The 16,223-nt window shown below is 52.0% G+C and overlaps 7 protein-coding genes across 7 annotated transcripts; 3 read left to right on the top strand and 4 right to left on the bottom strand.

Moving 5' to 3' along the window:
• Positions 1-269: 269 nt before the first annotated feature.
• On the bottom strand, positions 270-2,197 carry AFUA_3G15090 (adenosine deaminase family protein; the record flags this gene model as incomplete). The annotated part of the gene is made up of 4 exons (XM_749022.2): positions 270-485; positions 542-1,059; positions 1,113-1,985; positions 2,041-2,197. 4 exons carry the CDS (start codon positions 2,195-2,197, stop codon positions 270-272), a joined length of 1,764 nt encoding a protein of 587 aa, XP_754115.2.
• An 807-nt stretch (positions 2,198-3,004) lies between these two features.
• AFUA_3G15080 (uncharacterized protein) lies at positions 3,005-5,333 on the bottom strand. The gene is made up of 2 exons (XM_749023.2): positions 4,204-5,333; positions 3,005-4,150 (listed from the first exon to the last, which is right to left on the bottom strand). Exons 1-2 carry the CDS (start codon positions 5,325-5,327, stop codon positions 3,679-3,681), a joined length of 1,596 nt encoding a protein of 531 aa, XP_754116.1. The 5' UTR covers positions 5,328-5,333; the 3' UTR covers positions 3,005-3,678.
• A 148-nt stretch (positions 5,334-5,481) lies between these two features.
• On the top strand, positions 5,482-6,769 carry AFUA_3G15070 (uncharacterized protein). The gene is made up of 3 exons (XM_749024.2): positions 5,482-6,082; positions 6,130-6,401; positions 6,457-6,769. The coding sequence occupies exons 1-3, from the start codon at positions 5,876-5,878 to the stop codon at positions 6,554-6,556; spliced, it is 579 nt and encodes a 192-aa protein (XP_754117.1). The 5' UTR covers positions 5,482-5,875; the 3' UTR covers positions 6,557-6,769.
• An 831-nt stretch (positions 6,770-7,600) lies between these two features.
• On the bottom strand, positions 7,601-8,109 carry AFUA_3G15060 (putative glyoxalase family protein; the record flags this gene model as incomplete). Its single annotated transcript, XM_749025.1, has 2 exons — positions 7,601-7,928; positions 7,976-8,109. 2 exons carry the CDS (start codon positions 8,107-8,109, stop codon positions 7,601-7,603), a joined length of 462 nt encoding a protein of 153 aa, XP_754118.1.
• A 2,927-nt stretch (positions 8,110-11,036) lies between these two features.
• Positions 11,037-12,052, top strand: AFUA_3G15055 (uncharacterized protein; the record flags this gene model as incomplete). Its single annotated transcript, XM_001481587.1, has 3 exons — positions 11,037-11,121; positions 11,169-11,450; positions 11,613-12,052. The coding sequence occupies 3 exons, from the start codon at positions 11,037-11,039 to the stop codon at positions 12,050-12,052; spliced, it is 807 nt and encodes a 268-aa protein (XP_001481637.1).
• A 448-nt stretch (positions 12,053-12,500) lies between these two features.
• Positions 12,501-14,407, top strand: AFUA_3G15050 (flavin-containing monooxygenase; the record flags this gene model as incomplete). The annotated part of the gene is made up of 3 exons (XM_749026.1): positions 12,501-12,790; positions 12,835-13,084; positions 13,130-14,407. The coding sequence occupies 3 exons, from the start codon at positions 12,501-12,503 to the stop codon at positions 14,405-14,407; spliced, it is 1,818 nt and encodes a 605-aa protein (XP_754119.1).
• Positions 14,408-14,522: 115 nt separating this feature from the next.
• Positions 14,523-16,082, bottom strand: AFUA_3G15040 (LLM class flavin-dependent oxidoreductase; the record flags this gene model as incomplete). The annotated part of the gene is made up of 1 exon (XM_749027.2): positions 14,523-16,082. The coding sequence occupies exon 1, from the start codon at positions 15,963-15,965 to the stop codon at positions 14,523-14,525; it is 1,443 nt and encodes a 480-aa protein (XP_754120.1). The 5' UTR covers positions 15,966-16,082.
• Positions 16,083-16,223: the final 141 nt, after the last annotated feature.

Here is a 16,223-nt window from a genome sequence, read left to right as displayed (position 1 = left end):
AGTCCTAGCACCGGCCGTCGAGATGCGCCTCCGATAGCAGATCGAATCGATGCAATCATTGGGTTATAAGGAAGAGGACACGTCTTCAGCCACACTGGACCGGCTACACGGCTGGATTCTTCATGTAATCCGGGGCAATCTGGGCAGTATTCCACAATACTATAGTATCGTCCCCTGTTGGTTTCGTAACTATGACAATGTTTGCAGCACCTCATGTTTAGGTCTGGCACTTGACGCATAACTATTAGAAAGTGAAGCGCCCTGGAGGATCAGTTGGCCACCTGGGCAACCTCGGCAGGAGGATACTCGGCCCCATACTCGTCCACTATCCATTGGCAAAACTCCTCCCATTGCTGATTCCAGTATTGAATACGCTGGGCTTTGACACCATCGCCGCGCGCAGCCAGATCAATGTCCCGAAGCCAGTCAGCGTCGGACTGGTCCTCAAAGTTGGACCAGCGAAGACTGTTCTGCGCCAGAGCTCCCTACGGTGCATTCGTTAGCTCAGCCTGGGACGAAGGCGATTTGACAGGAGACCTACCAGTCCCGCGAGACCGATGTTGTCGAATCCTTGGATAGCCTGGTAGAAATCATAGCTCAGGCCGGCAATGTCCTGTCCGAGAATGGCCGGGTCGTCATTACTTATGGCGGTGGGCACACCATGAGCAATCATCGCCGGGAGAGGGTGATGGAGGATGTCCGTCGCCAATCGCAACACTTCGTTGGAGATGGGGCATACTTCGACCATGACCGCCTTTTCAATCACCTCGTCGATGAGGGTTGGGTGCTTGTACAAGGAGAACCCATGGCCGATGCGGCGGGAGTTGAAGAGAATGGCGTCCACCAAATTGTAGTCGGTCGAGTTCCCGTCTCCCAGGGTCTCACCGGCGTGGAAAAAGAAGGGGATAGTCAGGTTCAGGTACTCAGTCTGCTCCCGGAACCAGATCAGTTCGGGGGCCAGGTCTGACAACGGACGGCCCAGATCTTCCTGCGCGACCAGATCGTAGCCGCTGAACAGCTCCGGGAACCTTTGCTTGCGCTCGAGGGCAATCTTCATGCCTGAGACCGGTTAGTCAGGTTTCCCCGTATAGTGACTCGGAAAGCAGACTTACTCTGGGTGATCTTCTCCCGGTTCTTGCTTCGAGTGTCGGACCAGATGACGCGGGCACCCCAGAAATTCTTCCCCTTCTCGGTGGCCTGGAACTTCTCAATCTCCTCGATCATCACATTCCACCAGACATCGAGATTGGGATCAATGTCCTCCTGGCCGGTGTGAACCAATTTGCCGCTGGAGCCACCGCTGCGGATTTCCACCCAGTTGATGCCGTCGTCGGCTAAGCCTTCAAACAGTTTCTGGTAGAAGGTCCGCACGATCGGCTCATAGCTGATCATGGTATCTGCCGGACCAAAGCACGCTTGGAATCGTCTCCAGATCTCGTCGACCCCCAGCTCATGGCGAATCGACTCCTGCGGGAGGATGGTCAGCTTGGACTTCATGAAATCCATGAACCCTTGCCGGCCACCGGGGAATTGGTCGGCCGCGATTTGGACCGAAACCGGGGTGTTGGGAACGTAATTGGCCGAGGAGATTGTCTCAACGGAGGTGTCGATGGTTGTGTTGATGTGGGCAAAAGCGACTGTGGCATTTTCCGCGCTCTCCGCATCCAGAATCGGCTGCGATGTGGAAATGACCATGCCGTCGGTCGCCAGAATGGTTTCCAGAATGGTTCCAAAGGGCAGCATGGCCGACAAGTGTGCATGCAACAGGGCACCCTTGGGCATGCGCTTGACAATCCTCCAGAGCTTCGTGGAATTGATGTATGGCCGCGCCAGAGGGAACATCTCCCCGGCGAAACGCTCGTCCTCCGGATGCTCAAATGTGCCATACTGCCGCCAATAGTCATCCATCTCCTCCTGGCGGATGGCCTGGACGATGACATCGGCCTGACGAGCGACGGTTGACAGGTTCTGGCGGAACTCGTGATCTACAGTCCAGTCAGTATCCGTCACCATCCAGCAGCAGGCATGGTCGCACCATACCTTGTCGCTGCCTCTTTTCTATGGTGATCATGGCCGATCGAGCCATGAGATGGCGCTGCACCGCACTGCCATTCGGATCCGGGGCGTCATCAGGAATGACCTTCGCCGCGGTGAGCGACAGGCACAGCGCATAGGCCAGGAGAGTCGGCAGTTTCATGGTGAGAAGGCGCTTTGGCACTCGGCAGGATGCAGGAGAAGAAGAATGACGACAACTCCCACGCGTCCCTAAAGCGTAATATATAAGCATTTGGCCTGTGTGTTTGAGTTCTGAGTAGAGCGTCCTCCTGCCGCATTGTTATGATCAGCCCTGCAAGGATTCTCCTGATCAGCCAGCCCCATGTACTCTGAGTACATTCCCTGACTCGTGTCTCGACAAGACTGGATCGAGACTATTGGGCGAAGGTGGATCCTTGTGTCCCTTGCTTGTGGGTCTGATTGCCATTGAGGCATTGCTTATGCAGTGTGGCTGTTCTCCTCGAGTCAGGACACGCCTGTGCTGTGCCTTGGAGACTGTTTCCGCGGTGACGCCGGCAGGGTTGCCTTTTGGCCATCTTGGCATGTATCTCCTCTTCTTGGCGACTGGCGATCTGCCTCAGCTTTTCCATTCTAGGACCGCTGGGTTGACATAGCTTTCCCAGAAGGGAGACTAACAAAACAGAGCGCGAGATCATGATTCTGCAGAGTAGTCTACACAAAGGTCTTTGCGCTACTTCCTTCATTATGTCACTATTTGTAGCTGTAGCCAAGGATACTTTCTGCCTTGCTTAAATCACGATCCTGGCAAATAGACAATTGTTGACTTCAGCCTTTGGGGAGTCTACGGCCCGTTCCGTGACCACTCAGTGCACCTGCAGCTGCCTGTCGTCCTCCAGTTCGGACTCTTTGAATGAAGTAGTTGGCACACACGCATATCTTGTGTCGAAAGTCGAAGAACAGTGCATACAAAATACCTCAAGCCATAGGATCAAGCGAAATATATACATTTCTATCCTGACAGTCACTTTCCCCGAAGCAGCCTCCATTGATGCCGAGATTGGGGATATGATTCCACGAGAGACTATGGTATATCGACTGAATAGCGACTCCATTTCAACAACTCTTACCAACACTCTACCAACAGGACGTCGCTTATCATTATGGAGCCAACAAGCCCTCAACCTGTATTTCCCATGAGCCCATTGATATCCAATACCCGTGCCGGTTACGCTGTTTGTTTGGGCACCCAGCAACGAATGCACGAATGCAAGGTGACATGTCCATGCAGTCCTCGCAGCTTTCATCCGACCAAATCAATAGCTCATGATGATAGACTGCCAATGGAATCAATTCTAGCCGCCCATCAAGGCCATCCGACAAAGTCCGATCCGCTCGCGTATGCAGGGATTCGGAAAACCGGCCAGATTCCAATATTGCCCGAGTGGGTCAGCTCATCCCCAGCTGAACGACTTCGGTTGACTTGTTAATTACTTCCGAAGCAGTTGCTATGAGATTTTGATTGCAAGGATTCGAGCAACCATCGGCGCGCATGATGCATAGATGTGCGCGGCTTCGGACTACACATCCCCTGATACTAGGGACAGTTCACGGCTTCCCCATGCAAGAAATCATAGCATATCAGACAATGCCCGATTGTCATGATTATGCCTGCATCACTCCGTCAAGTACCCCCCTCTCCTCGTCCGCCCAGCGTTTCCGCAAAACTTCCTCGCCCCGGCGCGCCTTTTGCGCCGCCCGATTGCGGTACACGCTGTCGATTTTGCGCACGCTGACCTCGTCGCTCACGCACCACCGTTTGTGGTCAGTCTCCCATTCCTCACGAGTCATGGTCGGCTTGTCGTAGTGCGCGCGGATGTTGCCCAGGGTGTGCCTTCGCAGAGCTTTGAATGCCCCGGCGAACCGCGTATTATCTCTCGGGGTGGACCGCGCCGGAATGAGCGGCTTGAGGGAGAGATACATGATCGTTTGGGACTCTTGCGCAGCAGCCATCAAGGGCAAGGCGGTGGTGGTGCAAAAGGGTTGGGGACCGAGGGCGAGGTAGGAAAGACGCGTCGATGAAGTCACCAGGGAGCACAGTGCGTGGATTGTGCATTCCGCGGATAGGTAATTGAACCTATTTTGTCAATTCTTTTTCCTTTTCTTCAATCTACTGGTCAAAAGACATACCTGGCGTTCAAGTCCTGCGTGGAATAGGACTGACTGATATCGAGAGTCTCCAATGCAGGATGACCTCGCAGCGACGATATCAATGCAGTGGCCCCGTCGTCCGTGAGGCCAACCGATTGCAAAGAAAGACGTTGCAGCGTCTGATTCTGTTGCAGCCATTTGGCAAGTGCTCTTGCCCCTGTATTGCCGATCGGGTTGCATGACATGTACAACGAGGTAATAGGGCAATGCGGAGAGGCCAGATACCTGGAAATTGCCTCACACGCGGCAGTGGATATACCCATCGCGGAGAGGTATAGGATCCTCAATGCCATTGGAGTTGGAGGAATGTATTCCGCCAATCGAGTGAACAGAGCTGCAACGCCTGCATCGCCAAGCTCAGTCTGATCCAGATCCAGTGTCCGCAGGTTTGGCGTCTGTGTGATCAGGCGGAAGAGGGAATCAACCGACTCTGGCCCGAGAGGGTTCCTCTTAAGCCAGATATTTGTCACGGCGTGCGACTTGACCAGTGCATCAGTCAAGCGTGCAAACGAGGCTGCGTCTATGCAATTACCGGCTAGATACCAGGTCTCAATGCGGTCCGGGAACTCCTGGACAAAGTCCGCGATTGCCCGAGCCCCAGCAGGTCCGATGATGTTATTTCCCAGCAGAAAATGCCGGACAAATGTATTGGACCGCAGACTGCACATCAGCGCCGAGATATTTGGCGGACCAAGAGCCATCTTGCACAGATCCATCCGACCATCTTCGTATAGCACCCCTTTATCGAATTCCAGGGTCGGAACCTTGTAGTAGGGCTCAACTGCCGGTTGGCCCAGGCCTATGGCATCAGAAGCGGTCTCGTAGCTGCCGCCATGTTTCAGATGATTGAAGAACGGTGTAAGAGAGCCTGCGTCGCTAATCTCAACTGGCATCGGCAGGCTGGGTGCCCCTTTGAGCATGTCTGGAGTCACTGTCTGATCCCAGGGACCTTGAGCTAGGATCCGATCTGACCAGCGCGGTCGAACGTCTGGAGGTGATGCATTCTCGTCTTCGGCGGCCTTGACGGCTTCTTCTGGAGAATTGCTGGCTCCGAACCGGTCAAGGGAGATGGACTGCGCGGTTAGGACTGTTGCCGACGCCATCTTGTTTACTTTGCTGATAATCTCCCACAGTCGGATGTTAGGTTCTTATAATTAGGTCAGGGAAATGGCGTATGACTCACAGGGTGGAATCGCCCATGGCTATTTGCCAAGAGCAGATTCAGCCTTGCGGATGGTGGAGGGACGACGAAGACGGGGACGGAAAAGTCATCATTATATTATTGGCTGTTTGATGTCCAGTATGTTTGTTTCATGTGAGTAATGATCGACACCATGGTGACAATCAAGATGGCGTTGTGCCAGGTAACAGATGGTTCACGATCATGGACGGCGATGAGCAATCGACCAGCATCTGAAAAGAGAGCTCTGTCCAATATTCATGCATAAATTCATAACCTGCCGGAAGCCCAAGTTCACTCATTCGTATACGGTAAGTGGCTCGGCAAAGAAGCTTCCACTCAGCCTCATGTCGGATATTTTGCCCCAGGTGGAGTACACTAATATGCCCGCTTATTATTGATACCTGTATCTTGGCCCCAGTAAGCCCTCTCCGCCCCTTGAAACCATTGTGAACTCCCTGGCTTTGCGATATGGCGTCTTTAACAGGTGTGACACAGAGATCTGCTTCTGGCAACAAAGATGATGGCAGCCCTGTAGGAGATTTATATTCCAAGATTGCCACTGGCGGATTCGGCCTGTGGATTTCTGCTGTCATAGTGCTTGGGCTTTCGGCTGGGATCATCTCAAAGACACCACCAAGTGCATTGCGGTCTGCGGCGTCATACAATCTGGCGGTGGTAGGCAATCACGCTGAGAAATGCGGAGGATATTTGACATTTCACAGGCTGCGTTGGAATTTTTCCTTGCCCTTAGCTCCATCACCAAGCCTGTTTCGCCTACCAAGACGAGGTCCCCAGCGAGGTTCATCATCATCTTGGCCTTCACCACCATGATGTGGGGTGCTGCGTTTCCCTTGATGTTTGTGACGCGAAGTAACCGTGAGACATACAAAGTCATCAATCTAGACAAACGTGTCCTGGTCTCTTTTGGCACAGGGGTTGTCGGTATCCTGCAGAACATCACTATCGCATGTGCTTGTTTGGGAGTGTCTGCATTGTAGGTTCTCTTCTATATTCGACACCAGGCGGATACTGATGGATATTACGCGCAGTATTTTCGTTCTTTATCAGTGGTATTGCCTGTGTCGATTGTTCTTGGGTAAATTTACCCCCGAGGAGATTCGTCAGGCCTATGGGAGACACGCTTTATAAGATGAAGGATCAGAACTAGGCGCATGCAAAGTCACTATCATGTCTCAACTTTATAAGCTACCACAAATGCTGCAGTGACTGAAGTTTCAGAATTATACGAACGTCTACATATCTGGTTAGTAGTCACCCCCACTGGCTAGCACTACAGAGCTGCGAGTTGCGCTCTCATACACCAGAGGAGGGAATTAGGGTGAGCCTCCAATCAATCAACCATGCCTGTTTATAATACTGTGTCTGGAAGACGAGGAAAATACCAGGTTCAACATACTCGAAGCGTCACGCTCACGAATATCATAGACATCAGTCGTTTCATTGCCACTGTTGCTCCAAGAGCATCGTCCACTGCGCGCAGAGGAGGCTAGAATGGACAATGAGAGGAAATGAATGACAGCACTTCGCAAGGTCTCTCAGCCGTGAGGTTCAACGACTACCTAGGTTTGGATCCCAGTCTGAGCCGTCCGGTGCCACTCGGCTGATAAGTCGAACTGAGCCTGAATGCGGCTTTACTGTGGTTTGATTATTTAACTATGAATAACTTCAATTCAAACTTGCGGCAATGGCTTTTCCGTGGCGAACTGCTTTAAACAGCAGATATTACTTGTTATATTCGGCAGCCTAGGCAGACTGGCAGCCACACAAGTAAGAAGGTCAGCAATGTATCGCTCGAGGGTCGCAGTAGTCAGACTGCAGTAATGTGATTGTTTCAATCACAGGGGACAAACAAGATTGGAACCACAAAAGTTGTGAGTTTTTCTATGTTCGCGGAAGGTTATATTTCGATATAGCTTCATTCGTCTGGTATACACGAATATTCTTGAACTCGTTCTCAAGAGTATAGCTTACCTCCACTCGTAGAAGTCAATCGAACAGCAAGATCGATCCCGTATCATCTGTTCTCGGTGGATAAGACAGCCAGAACTCTGTAGTGCAGTAATAAATGCCTTTCGTGCCAGACGACTCTGCAGGCGCACTTCCTGTATTCACACTGACAAACCATGGAGGGAACAAAGTCAACGTCCGTAACAAAGTCTCCATCTTTACCGACTATAAGCTAAACTCAAGGCGGTTTCCTGCGTAATCTCTGGCGAAGAAGCGTGTCGGGTATTCCACCCCCTTTTCCCCTACATTCTTATGATCAGTAATAGCTTCACCCACCCGCACAGGTTGATCCTCACCTGAACAATCACCCGGTGGATCGGCCTGTAGAGGAGCTGCCGAGCCGCCTCGAAGATGGTGGTCGTATATTCGCTGCTGCAGCTTTTGCAGGTCGTCCAACGAGCCTACACGAAGGCAGGGATGGCGGGGCGAATCCGGTTCGTTCTGTCCGAATGCAATGTGGATTTGCTGCTTTCCATCGGGTGTGATATTAAACCTGACGACTTAGCTGTAGCCCACCCAGAGAGCGGTCGATATATTTACCAGGCTGTTGTCTCCTTCTGTAACTGGGGGACAGGAGCAGCAGTCAGCCCTAATGTATCCACGTAGAATGTATATGCATCATTTAAAGTCCCTGGAGGAACGAGGAGGTTGATATGAGAGATTCCAGTAATCATCCTGAGAGAAGATCTGTCTATTCTTTGGTATCTGAATCTGATGGTTATAGGGAGCGGTCTTGTCGCTTATGTACAACTTCGATCATCGGAACCCAAATCCCGTCGTCGGCAATCATCATCATCATCATCATCATCAGGGCCATTAACCAACTTCCTGGTCATTCATTCATTCTGGTCTCCCGTGTAAATGACAATGTGATCTTTGCAGCCTGCACCGAGTGATTGCATCCATGCGTGGCCTTGTAAACCATCATCATGCCAGACCACCGCTTCCACTGTTGCAGGGAGACGGCAGGGCAAGGTTCGACCAGCCATTTGCGCTTCCTAGGCATCTCAGGGCCTAGCGACCGATACCGTGCCGGCGCGGAACGACATCGGTGACACCCGCGTCGCCGAAATCAATACGACTGGACGCTCGTTCACTGGCAGGAGGACACTGAGGGCAACATCAACGAACTGATTGCAGAAACCCATCGATTCGCGCAAAGAGTCTGACACCGACGCAGACAGATACGCATTGCTAACATGAATCTGCCCGAAACAGCTCATAGGAGCCCAGACAATGTCGCAGCCGCCTTGAGACAGTGAATTTACGCTTCCGCGTTGGGGGCGCCTATGATGGTGGACGCTGCTGCTGAAATCTCCACCAGGTTGCCTCCTATCCGAGACATATCCGCCGCTGCAACAGTTTGCAACAAGGAAGTGAAGATGTCCGATACAGTTCTGATTATTAAAGAGTCAGCCATGGAAGCCAGTCGATCACATGTTTTGCGATGGCGGGAAGAGAGCTCTGTAGATAAAAAGGTAACATACATTTCGGCTTGTGCCCACTAATAACAAAAGAAGGTGATAACTCAGCCAATCGAGAGGCTGAGGAACCTTCGGACGAAGTTAAAGGATTTTTAATCAGTTATTGAGGGGCTGGCGAGTTCTGGTGAATTGAAGCAGCTACAGTGGTCCAAGACTTCATTCAAGGTTGTGTTGCAGTGATATTGGCATGTTTGGAGCCAATGGAAGCTTCGTGGACGGGTATAATTGCCAGAAATCATCAAACAGCGTGGCGGCCTAAGGCGTGCAAGGGCTATAGGAAGATGCAGATAGGCATTCATTAGCCAGGTCAGTAATTACTACAACATACACCTCCATTATCTGTGCCGCCTCCCTGTATGACAGCCGGTCCTCCCCCGTCGATCTGACAAAACTCCAGAAGGGCATTGAGGTGCACCTATATGACGTGCAATGTATACGCCCATCTCGATCATGTTCAATATTGCAGTTCCTTCCCTTGTCGAGGCACTGGAAAGAAGCTCAGCGGTGGATACGACCTCGAAGTGGTTCTGCAGAGCCAAGGTGACAAGCCACTTTTATTGTCGATCGATTCGGATATAGTTTTGAACTCGGGATACCGATGTGGGTGAAACTTTCTGTCACTGTACCATATAGGGGTTGACCACGATGTGGCATGCCTGTACTGTCCAAGGTCTTTTCTCTTAGTATAGGAATGTGTCAGTCTATTATCCTTGACCTGCGATGGTTCCGAAAACATCGAGTTTTTGCATCTGCTATTCAAAACCCTCTGTGGCTGTGATCCTGTAGTCCAACCATCTGTGACCGAGCTTACGTCAAATATAGTCATATCAATTGATGTGACTCCCATTTTTAGCTCGTTAACCAGAGAAATTGAACGAAATTGTCCATCATCTTGAACAGTAGATTATGATAACCCAAGCCGGGTTGTGCCCACGCTTCTAGACCTAGGCTCGAGGGAAGCCTGTAGCACATATTTTATACCGAACTTGCCGATGCCAGTGGCAATATCTATCTAGGTGCTGCTAACTAGTGGCAGATTGTGAATAGAACTCAACTTGGAAAGTGAATACAAGCCGTACCCCCGACTATATAAGGTGATGCTGCTTCCAACTCAGAAACCCTCGTCTCTCAACCTCCCTCTCCTTCATTACGCTCAACCTCAACTCGACCGCTGCCTTCAAGAAACTATAGTATCTACATATTATTTGCATTTGAAAACTTCCACCCTTGAAATGGCCTCCTTCTTCCGTGAGGTGGGCCGAATCAACGGTCAATTGTACGTTGGTGCCACGCCAATCTCCAACGTTGCTGTCAGACATGATCCGATGCATCCATTTGATCAGTATGATAAGTAGGTTATATCATCTTTTCTATGTGTCTTATATGACTAAGAAATGTCAGTGAACGAGATGGCGACAATGCCGTTCAGTGGCTATTCGACCGCGACGCCGAGGACGAGGCCGTTGACTACGATGAACAAAACAATGTGATTCACATGAGAAACTGCCCATCATGCAGACGCTGTGCGTACTCCTACATGTACCTCATACATCGTACAATTCTAATATCAATCGACAGGGCTGGAAGCTGGTCAGAGGGGTCTATGCCTAGGTTGCGAGATCTTGGCGTTTGGGGGAATGGTTCTCTTTATGTTCTCATTCTTCTTGCCTATCTTGCTCTTGCTCATATTTCTCTGAGACAAGTAAATGTAAATAGTAGGTTGAACTTATCCCAAATCAGTCGATTTCTCATAGGCTCGTTGGTCAAACCAGAATCTAGAGAGTTCCTTGAATTGTCACCCGAACAATATGATGACAGCGAGACTCCTACAATATGGTATTTCGAATCATCAGCGGGGTGATATCCAGCCGATCTGGCTGTATAAAACAGCCACTTCCGTCTTTTTTTTTTTTTTTTTTTTTTTTTTTTTTTTTTTTTTTTTTTTTTGAGCATTCATCACCATCCACACTCCTATAGCCCTGTATTAATCCGAAGTGTCCCCTATCCGCGTTGCCCTGATCGGTCTCTCTGGTGCGACGGACTACGAAGGCGCAGCTTGGGCAGCCAGTGCTCAGCTCCCATTTCTGCAGCGATCAGAGCACTTCACGATAACGGCGATGCTTAACTCATCCGTCCGGTCAGCTCAGGCTGCTATAGAAAGTACAACCTCCCAGAGGATACCAAGGCGTATGGCTCCACAAGGTGTGTTCTGCCGTCAATACGCTTGTTGGATGATAGTGACCTAAAAGACCTCGCCAATGACCCTGATAACATCGATTGTCTGCGTTGTCCGAGTCGACCGCCATTTCCAGACGGTGCATCCCAGTCTGGAGGCCGGCAAAACGGTCTTTGTCGAATGGCCCCTCGACCGCAATCTAGACTGGCAAAGAGAATGGCTGCGTTGGCAGCTGCTCACGGCGCAAAGACTATGTCGGACTACAGGCTTCCTACTGGCCGGTTATCCGCAAGCTGCGTCAGTTGGTGCACGAAGGAGCCCTTGGCCGGATTCTGTCTAGCACCCTTCCAGTCTCGTGCGGGAATGAAGTGGCCGCCGAGAGTATGAAGCTCCGAATCTTTCTCGACAGAAGGGTGGGAGCAAATTTTATGATGTCCATGTTGGACACTCCCTAGAATCCGTGATCTCCGGTACGTCACCCTACAGTGGGGACATGGAACATTCTGACGATAGACAGCCCTAGGGGAATTCAAACCCTTTACCAGCAGCTGTGCCATCAGTCGTCCGCGGCTGGACATTGTCAATTACGCGGACGGGGGCAAGTGGTCGAGAACCCAGTGCGCAACACAGCTCCAGATCACATTCTCATTCATGGCACAACAGAGTCAGATGCGTTCGGCACCATCAGCCTGTACGCAGGGAATGCCAGGCCTGCCGCGACTGGACTGGCGCATTCAACGCGAAAGAGGCTGGCTGCGAGTGGCTTCCCTGGGATACCTCAATGTCGGCACACCCGAGACCAAGTTGGAGCTTTCTCATACTGACTCCGGGCGAGTCGAAGAACTCAAAGTGGACAAAGACGAATGGATTCTTTGCCAATCCTTAGTCAAGATATTGCGCGACTATACGAGGCATATCGCAGAGGGGAGTCGTATCCTACATTCGGCTGGGCTGTGAGGAGACATGAGTTGGTTGATGGGATGTGGACGCGATTTGATCAGGGGATTCAGTCGTCCTAAACTGGGTCTTATCATGATTACGGCCACCTTTGATAGTAAGGTATCGTTTGCAATTTTTATTTCTGTATTTGAACGGATACTTAGTCTATTTGCCATGTCATGAATGCGGTCCCCTGATACTAAATACCGTGACACCATTCTGTCCCGCAATGATGTGACCTGCCGGATGGCCCCGCCACCGAGAACAGAACAGCAGACTCCTCACTCAACGGCCGAATCAGGCTGTTCGAACTGATCAACGCAATTCTATCGTCGATGGCGTCTATTATCTGGTGATAACACGTTGATCTGTCCATTTCAGTAACGATCCACAGTCAGTAGATATATAGGAGCAATGACCAGCCGCCTGGGCCAGTGGCAAATCATCCACCGATAAGAGAGTCATTATGTCGACGAATGGTCCCATTGCTACCGAGATGCCCTTTCAGAACGGAAACTTGGCCGATAAGAATGGAATTATCAGTCAGGTAAAGTCTGTTGAAGGCGACGAACCGCATCCGCCAGTAAGACCGTCATTCGAGCTCGAGGAACATCCCATCGACGAGGTTCGACAGATCAAGGTCGGGGTTATTGGAGCTGGGCTATCAGGTATTACAGCCGGAGTATTGCTCCCTGCTAAGCTGCCCGGACTGGATCTGAGGATCTATGACAAGAATGCCGATGTGGGCGGCACATGGTAAGACACTGGAGGAGAAATTGGAGCGTAGCTGACCTTGTCAGGTTTGAGAATACATATCCCGGCGTGAGATGCGATATCCCTGCGCATGTCTATCAGTCCGGATTCGAGCCCAACACGCAATGGACGGAAGAGTTTGCTCAGGGCCATGAGATCCGCGAGTATTGGCAGCGTGTCGCTCGTAAGTACGATGTCTACAAATATCTCCGGCCCCGGCAGAAGGTGCAGAAGGTCGTGTGGCGGCCGGAAGAAGCCAAATGGGAAGTTACTCTGCAGGATCTGGAGAGTGGAAAGGTATTCTCCTGTTATTCAGTGAATAAACATGACTGACGTTTCTAGGTCTACGAGGAAAAACTCGACGTCGTGATCAACGCCATCGGGCATTTCAATGCATGGAAGCTGCCCGACTACGAGGGCATCAATGACTACCAAGGCGACCTGTTCCACTCCTCCAACTGGAATCACAACGTCGAGCTAAAGGGGAAACGGGTCGCACTGATTGGCAATGGAGCATCAGGGCTGCAGGTACTCCCGTCGATCCAGCCCATCGCAGCCCACGTCGATCACTACGCCCGAAATCGCACTTGGATTGCCGATTCGTTTGGCACTACGGGGATTCGACGACTAGAGCCTAATCTATTCTCTCCGGAGCAGCTAGAGTCGTTCAAAGACCCCGAGAAGTATCTGAAGTATCGCAAGAGTGTCGAGCAGGGTTACTTCTCCCGCTTCGGGGCCATCTTCAAAGACTCCCCCGAGAATAAGGAGCTGCGTGAGAAATGGACGAACTTGATGCTGCAACGTGTGGGCAACAAGCCTGAACTAGCAGACAAGATCATCCCCGACTTTCCACCCAATTGCCGTCGGCCCACGCCGGGACCAGGCTATCTGGAGGCGCTCACCAAGGACAACGTCAGCTACATCCAGACACGGATCAAGAAGTTCACCAGCAAGGGAATTGTCACCGAAGATGGAACAGAACGTGAGGTCGACGTCGTCATTTGCGCTACCGGAGCCAACGTCGACCACGCGCCTCCCTTCAGCATCATCGCCAATGGCATCGATCTGAAGAGCGCATGGAAACCGGATGGGCTGTACGGTCATCCTTACAACTATCTGGGGGTTGCAACACCGGGCTTTCCCAACCTCTTCTGGATTGGAGGCCCTCATTCCACCGGACACAGCGGCAGTGTCCCGAACAGTATCGAGAATCTGGTCACCTATGTCGCCAAATTCCTCCGCAAGATCCGCAGCCAGGGCATCCGGACGATACAGCCTTCCAAAGCAGCCACAGACGACTTTGTCGAGTACTGTGATCGGTTTTATCCCCGGACGGTGTGGAGCGACAACTGTAGCTCCTGGTATAATGGTGGTCGACCGGGAGGGAGAATTCATGGTTTATTCCCCGGGAGTGCCGCGCATCTCAACTACATTCGACGGGATCCCCGGTGGGAGGACTGGGAGTACACCTACACCAATCCCAGTGGAAATCGGTTTGCCTACTTTGGCAATGGATGGAGGCAGAGAGAATTGGACAGTGACGCTGACCTGACGCCGCATCTGCAGAAGCCTGAGACGATTGATCTTCGGTCGTACCTCGAGGGTTGGTGGGATGTTTGATTCCTGTGATATTGCTCTACAGTAGATATGCATTGTGGAATATTGATATACTCTTGTTATACCGTTGAGGTCTTCTTCTGTTGGATTATCGGTCAAGCAATACAGTATACACTACTCATTGTCCGTCTCTTGCATATGCAGGAGTTTCCTCTCCCTCTCTCCAGAAGTACTTGGCGCCGGGATGCGTCTCTGGCAGCCGGTTCTGGCCTTTCAGTCCATACATGTTCTCCCGCAACGTTCCCCCCTTGACCGCATAATCCTCCCAGAACAGTCCCCGTCGGCGCAGTTCAGGCAGTAGATACTCGATGATATCGTCCAATGTGCCGGGAATGGTCGCGTAGCTGAAGTTGAACCCGTCCACATCAGCCACTTCCACCCATCGTTCCAGTTCGTCCGCCACCGTCTGCGCGCTTCCAATTACCTTGGCTCCGTTTCCGCCCAGACGCAGATACTCGGCAATAGTCTTCTTGTCCCACTTTCTACCGTCCGTTCCGGGGACAGTACTGGCCCAGTGGTTGACCATGCTTCGGATGGCCGGCTGCTCGACAAAGCGAAAGTCCTGGTCATCCTCATACTTGGACAAGTCGTAACCCGACCATCCACCAAAGAGCGCCAGCGCACCCTCGGGGTCCCCATAGCTCGCCAGCTCGTCAAACTTGGCCTGCGCCGCTTCGTCCGTCTCGGCCACAATGACGAGCAACCCGGCGATGATCTTGATCGACGCGGGATCTCGCCCCAACTCCTTCGCCTGTGCGCGAATACTATCCACCGACGGCCTGACCAGCTCAGGCTTCTGTCCATTCAGGAAGATCGCCTCCGCGTGTTGAGCCGCAAACGCCTTGCCCGCCGACGAGGTCCCCGCCTGCAAGAGGAACGGCGTGCGCTGCGGACTCGGCTCGCAGAGATGCGGACCAGGCACATTGAAATACTTGCCCCGGTGATGGACCTGCCTCACGGCCTTGGGGTCGGCGTATCCCGCCACGCCATCCTTGCGGTTGACGGCGCCGTCCCGCCACGAGCCCTCCCACAGCTTGTACGTGACGTGCAGATACTCGTCCGCGATACGATACCGCTCATCATGTTCCACCTGCGTGTTGAGACCAAAGTTCCGCGCCGCGGAATCCAGGTACGAAGTGACGATGTTCCATCCCACGCGTCCGTTGCTGAGATGGTCGACCGTCGAGAACCGCCGCGCCAGGGCATAGGGCGCGTCATAGGTTGTCGACGCGGTGATGCCGAAGCCGATGCTCTCCGTCGCGGCCGCCATCGCCGACACGCTGTATAGCGGGTCGTTGATGGGGAATTGTGCGCCGGCGGGGATGGTGGGCTCGAGGTTGGCGGGACCTTTGTAGACGTCGTAGCCGCCCAGCACGTCGGCGAAGAAGATGGCGTGGAATTTGGCTGCTTCTAGCTTTTGTGCCAGGGCGATCCAGTGCTTGATGGACTTGTAGTCGTGCCCTTGGTCGGAGGGGTACCGGTGGAGACCGGGATTGAGATGGGAGGGCGATTGCATGGCAAACGCGTTGATGATGAGTTGCTTTTTCTGTGCCGAGCCCATGTTGCCGTACGGAGATTGATCGAGGAATAATCAGAGAATGCTGGATTGGATTTGGATTTGTTGTGAATTCTTCGCGGTCGCATTGGGTAGATATATTTCGGATTTGTATACTCAAGCAAAGCACGGAATTAGACCCACACAGCTATTCATACTTACCCCTCATAGCACTCCATCGATAAAGGAGTGAGAGGGGCATATCATGTCGGGTAATCTGCTAACGGTGCCTAGTAAAAGCACGACAGGATTGAGGCTGCCCTC

The sequence above is a fragment of the Aspergillus fumigatus genome, chromosome 3, assembly GCF_000002655.1.
Source record: "Aspergillus fumigatus Af293 chromosome 3, whole genome shotgun sequence".
In the NCBI taxonomy this organism is placed as follows: Eukaryota; Fungi; Ascomycota; class Eurotiomycetes; order Eurotiales; family Aspergillaceae; genus Aspergillus; species Aspergillus fumigatus.
Note: the sequence above shows the minus strand (reverse complement) of the source record. Positions and strands in the feature narration are given on the sequence as shown.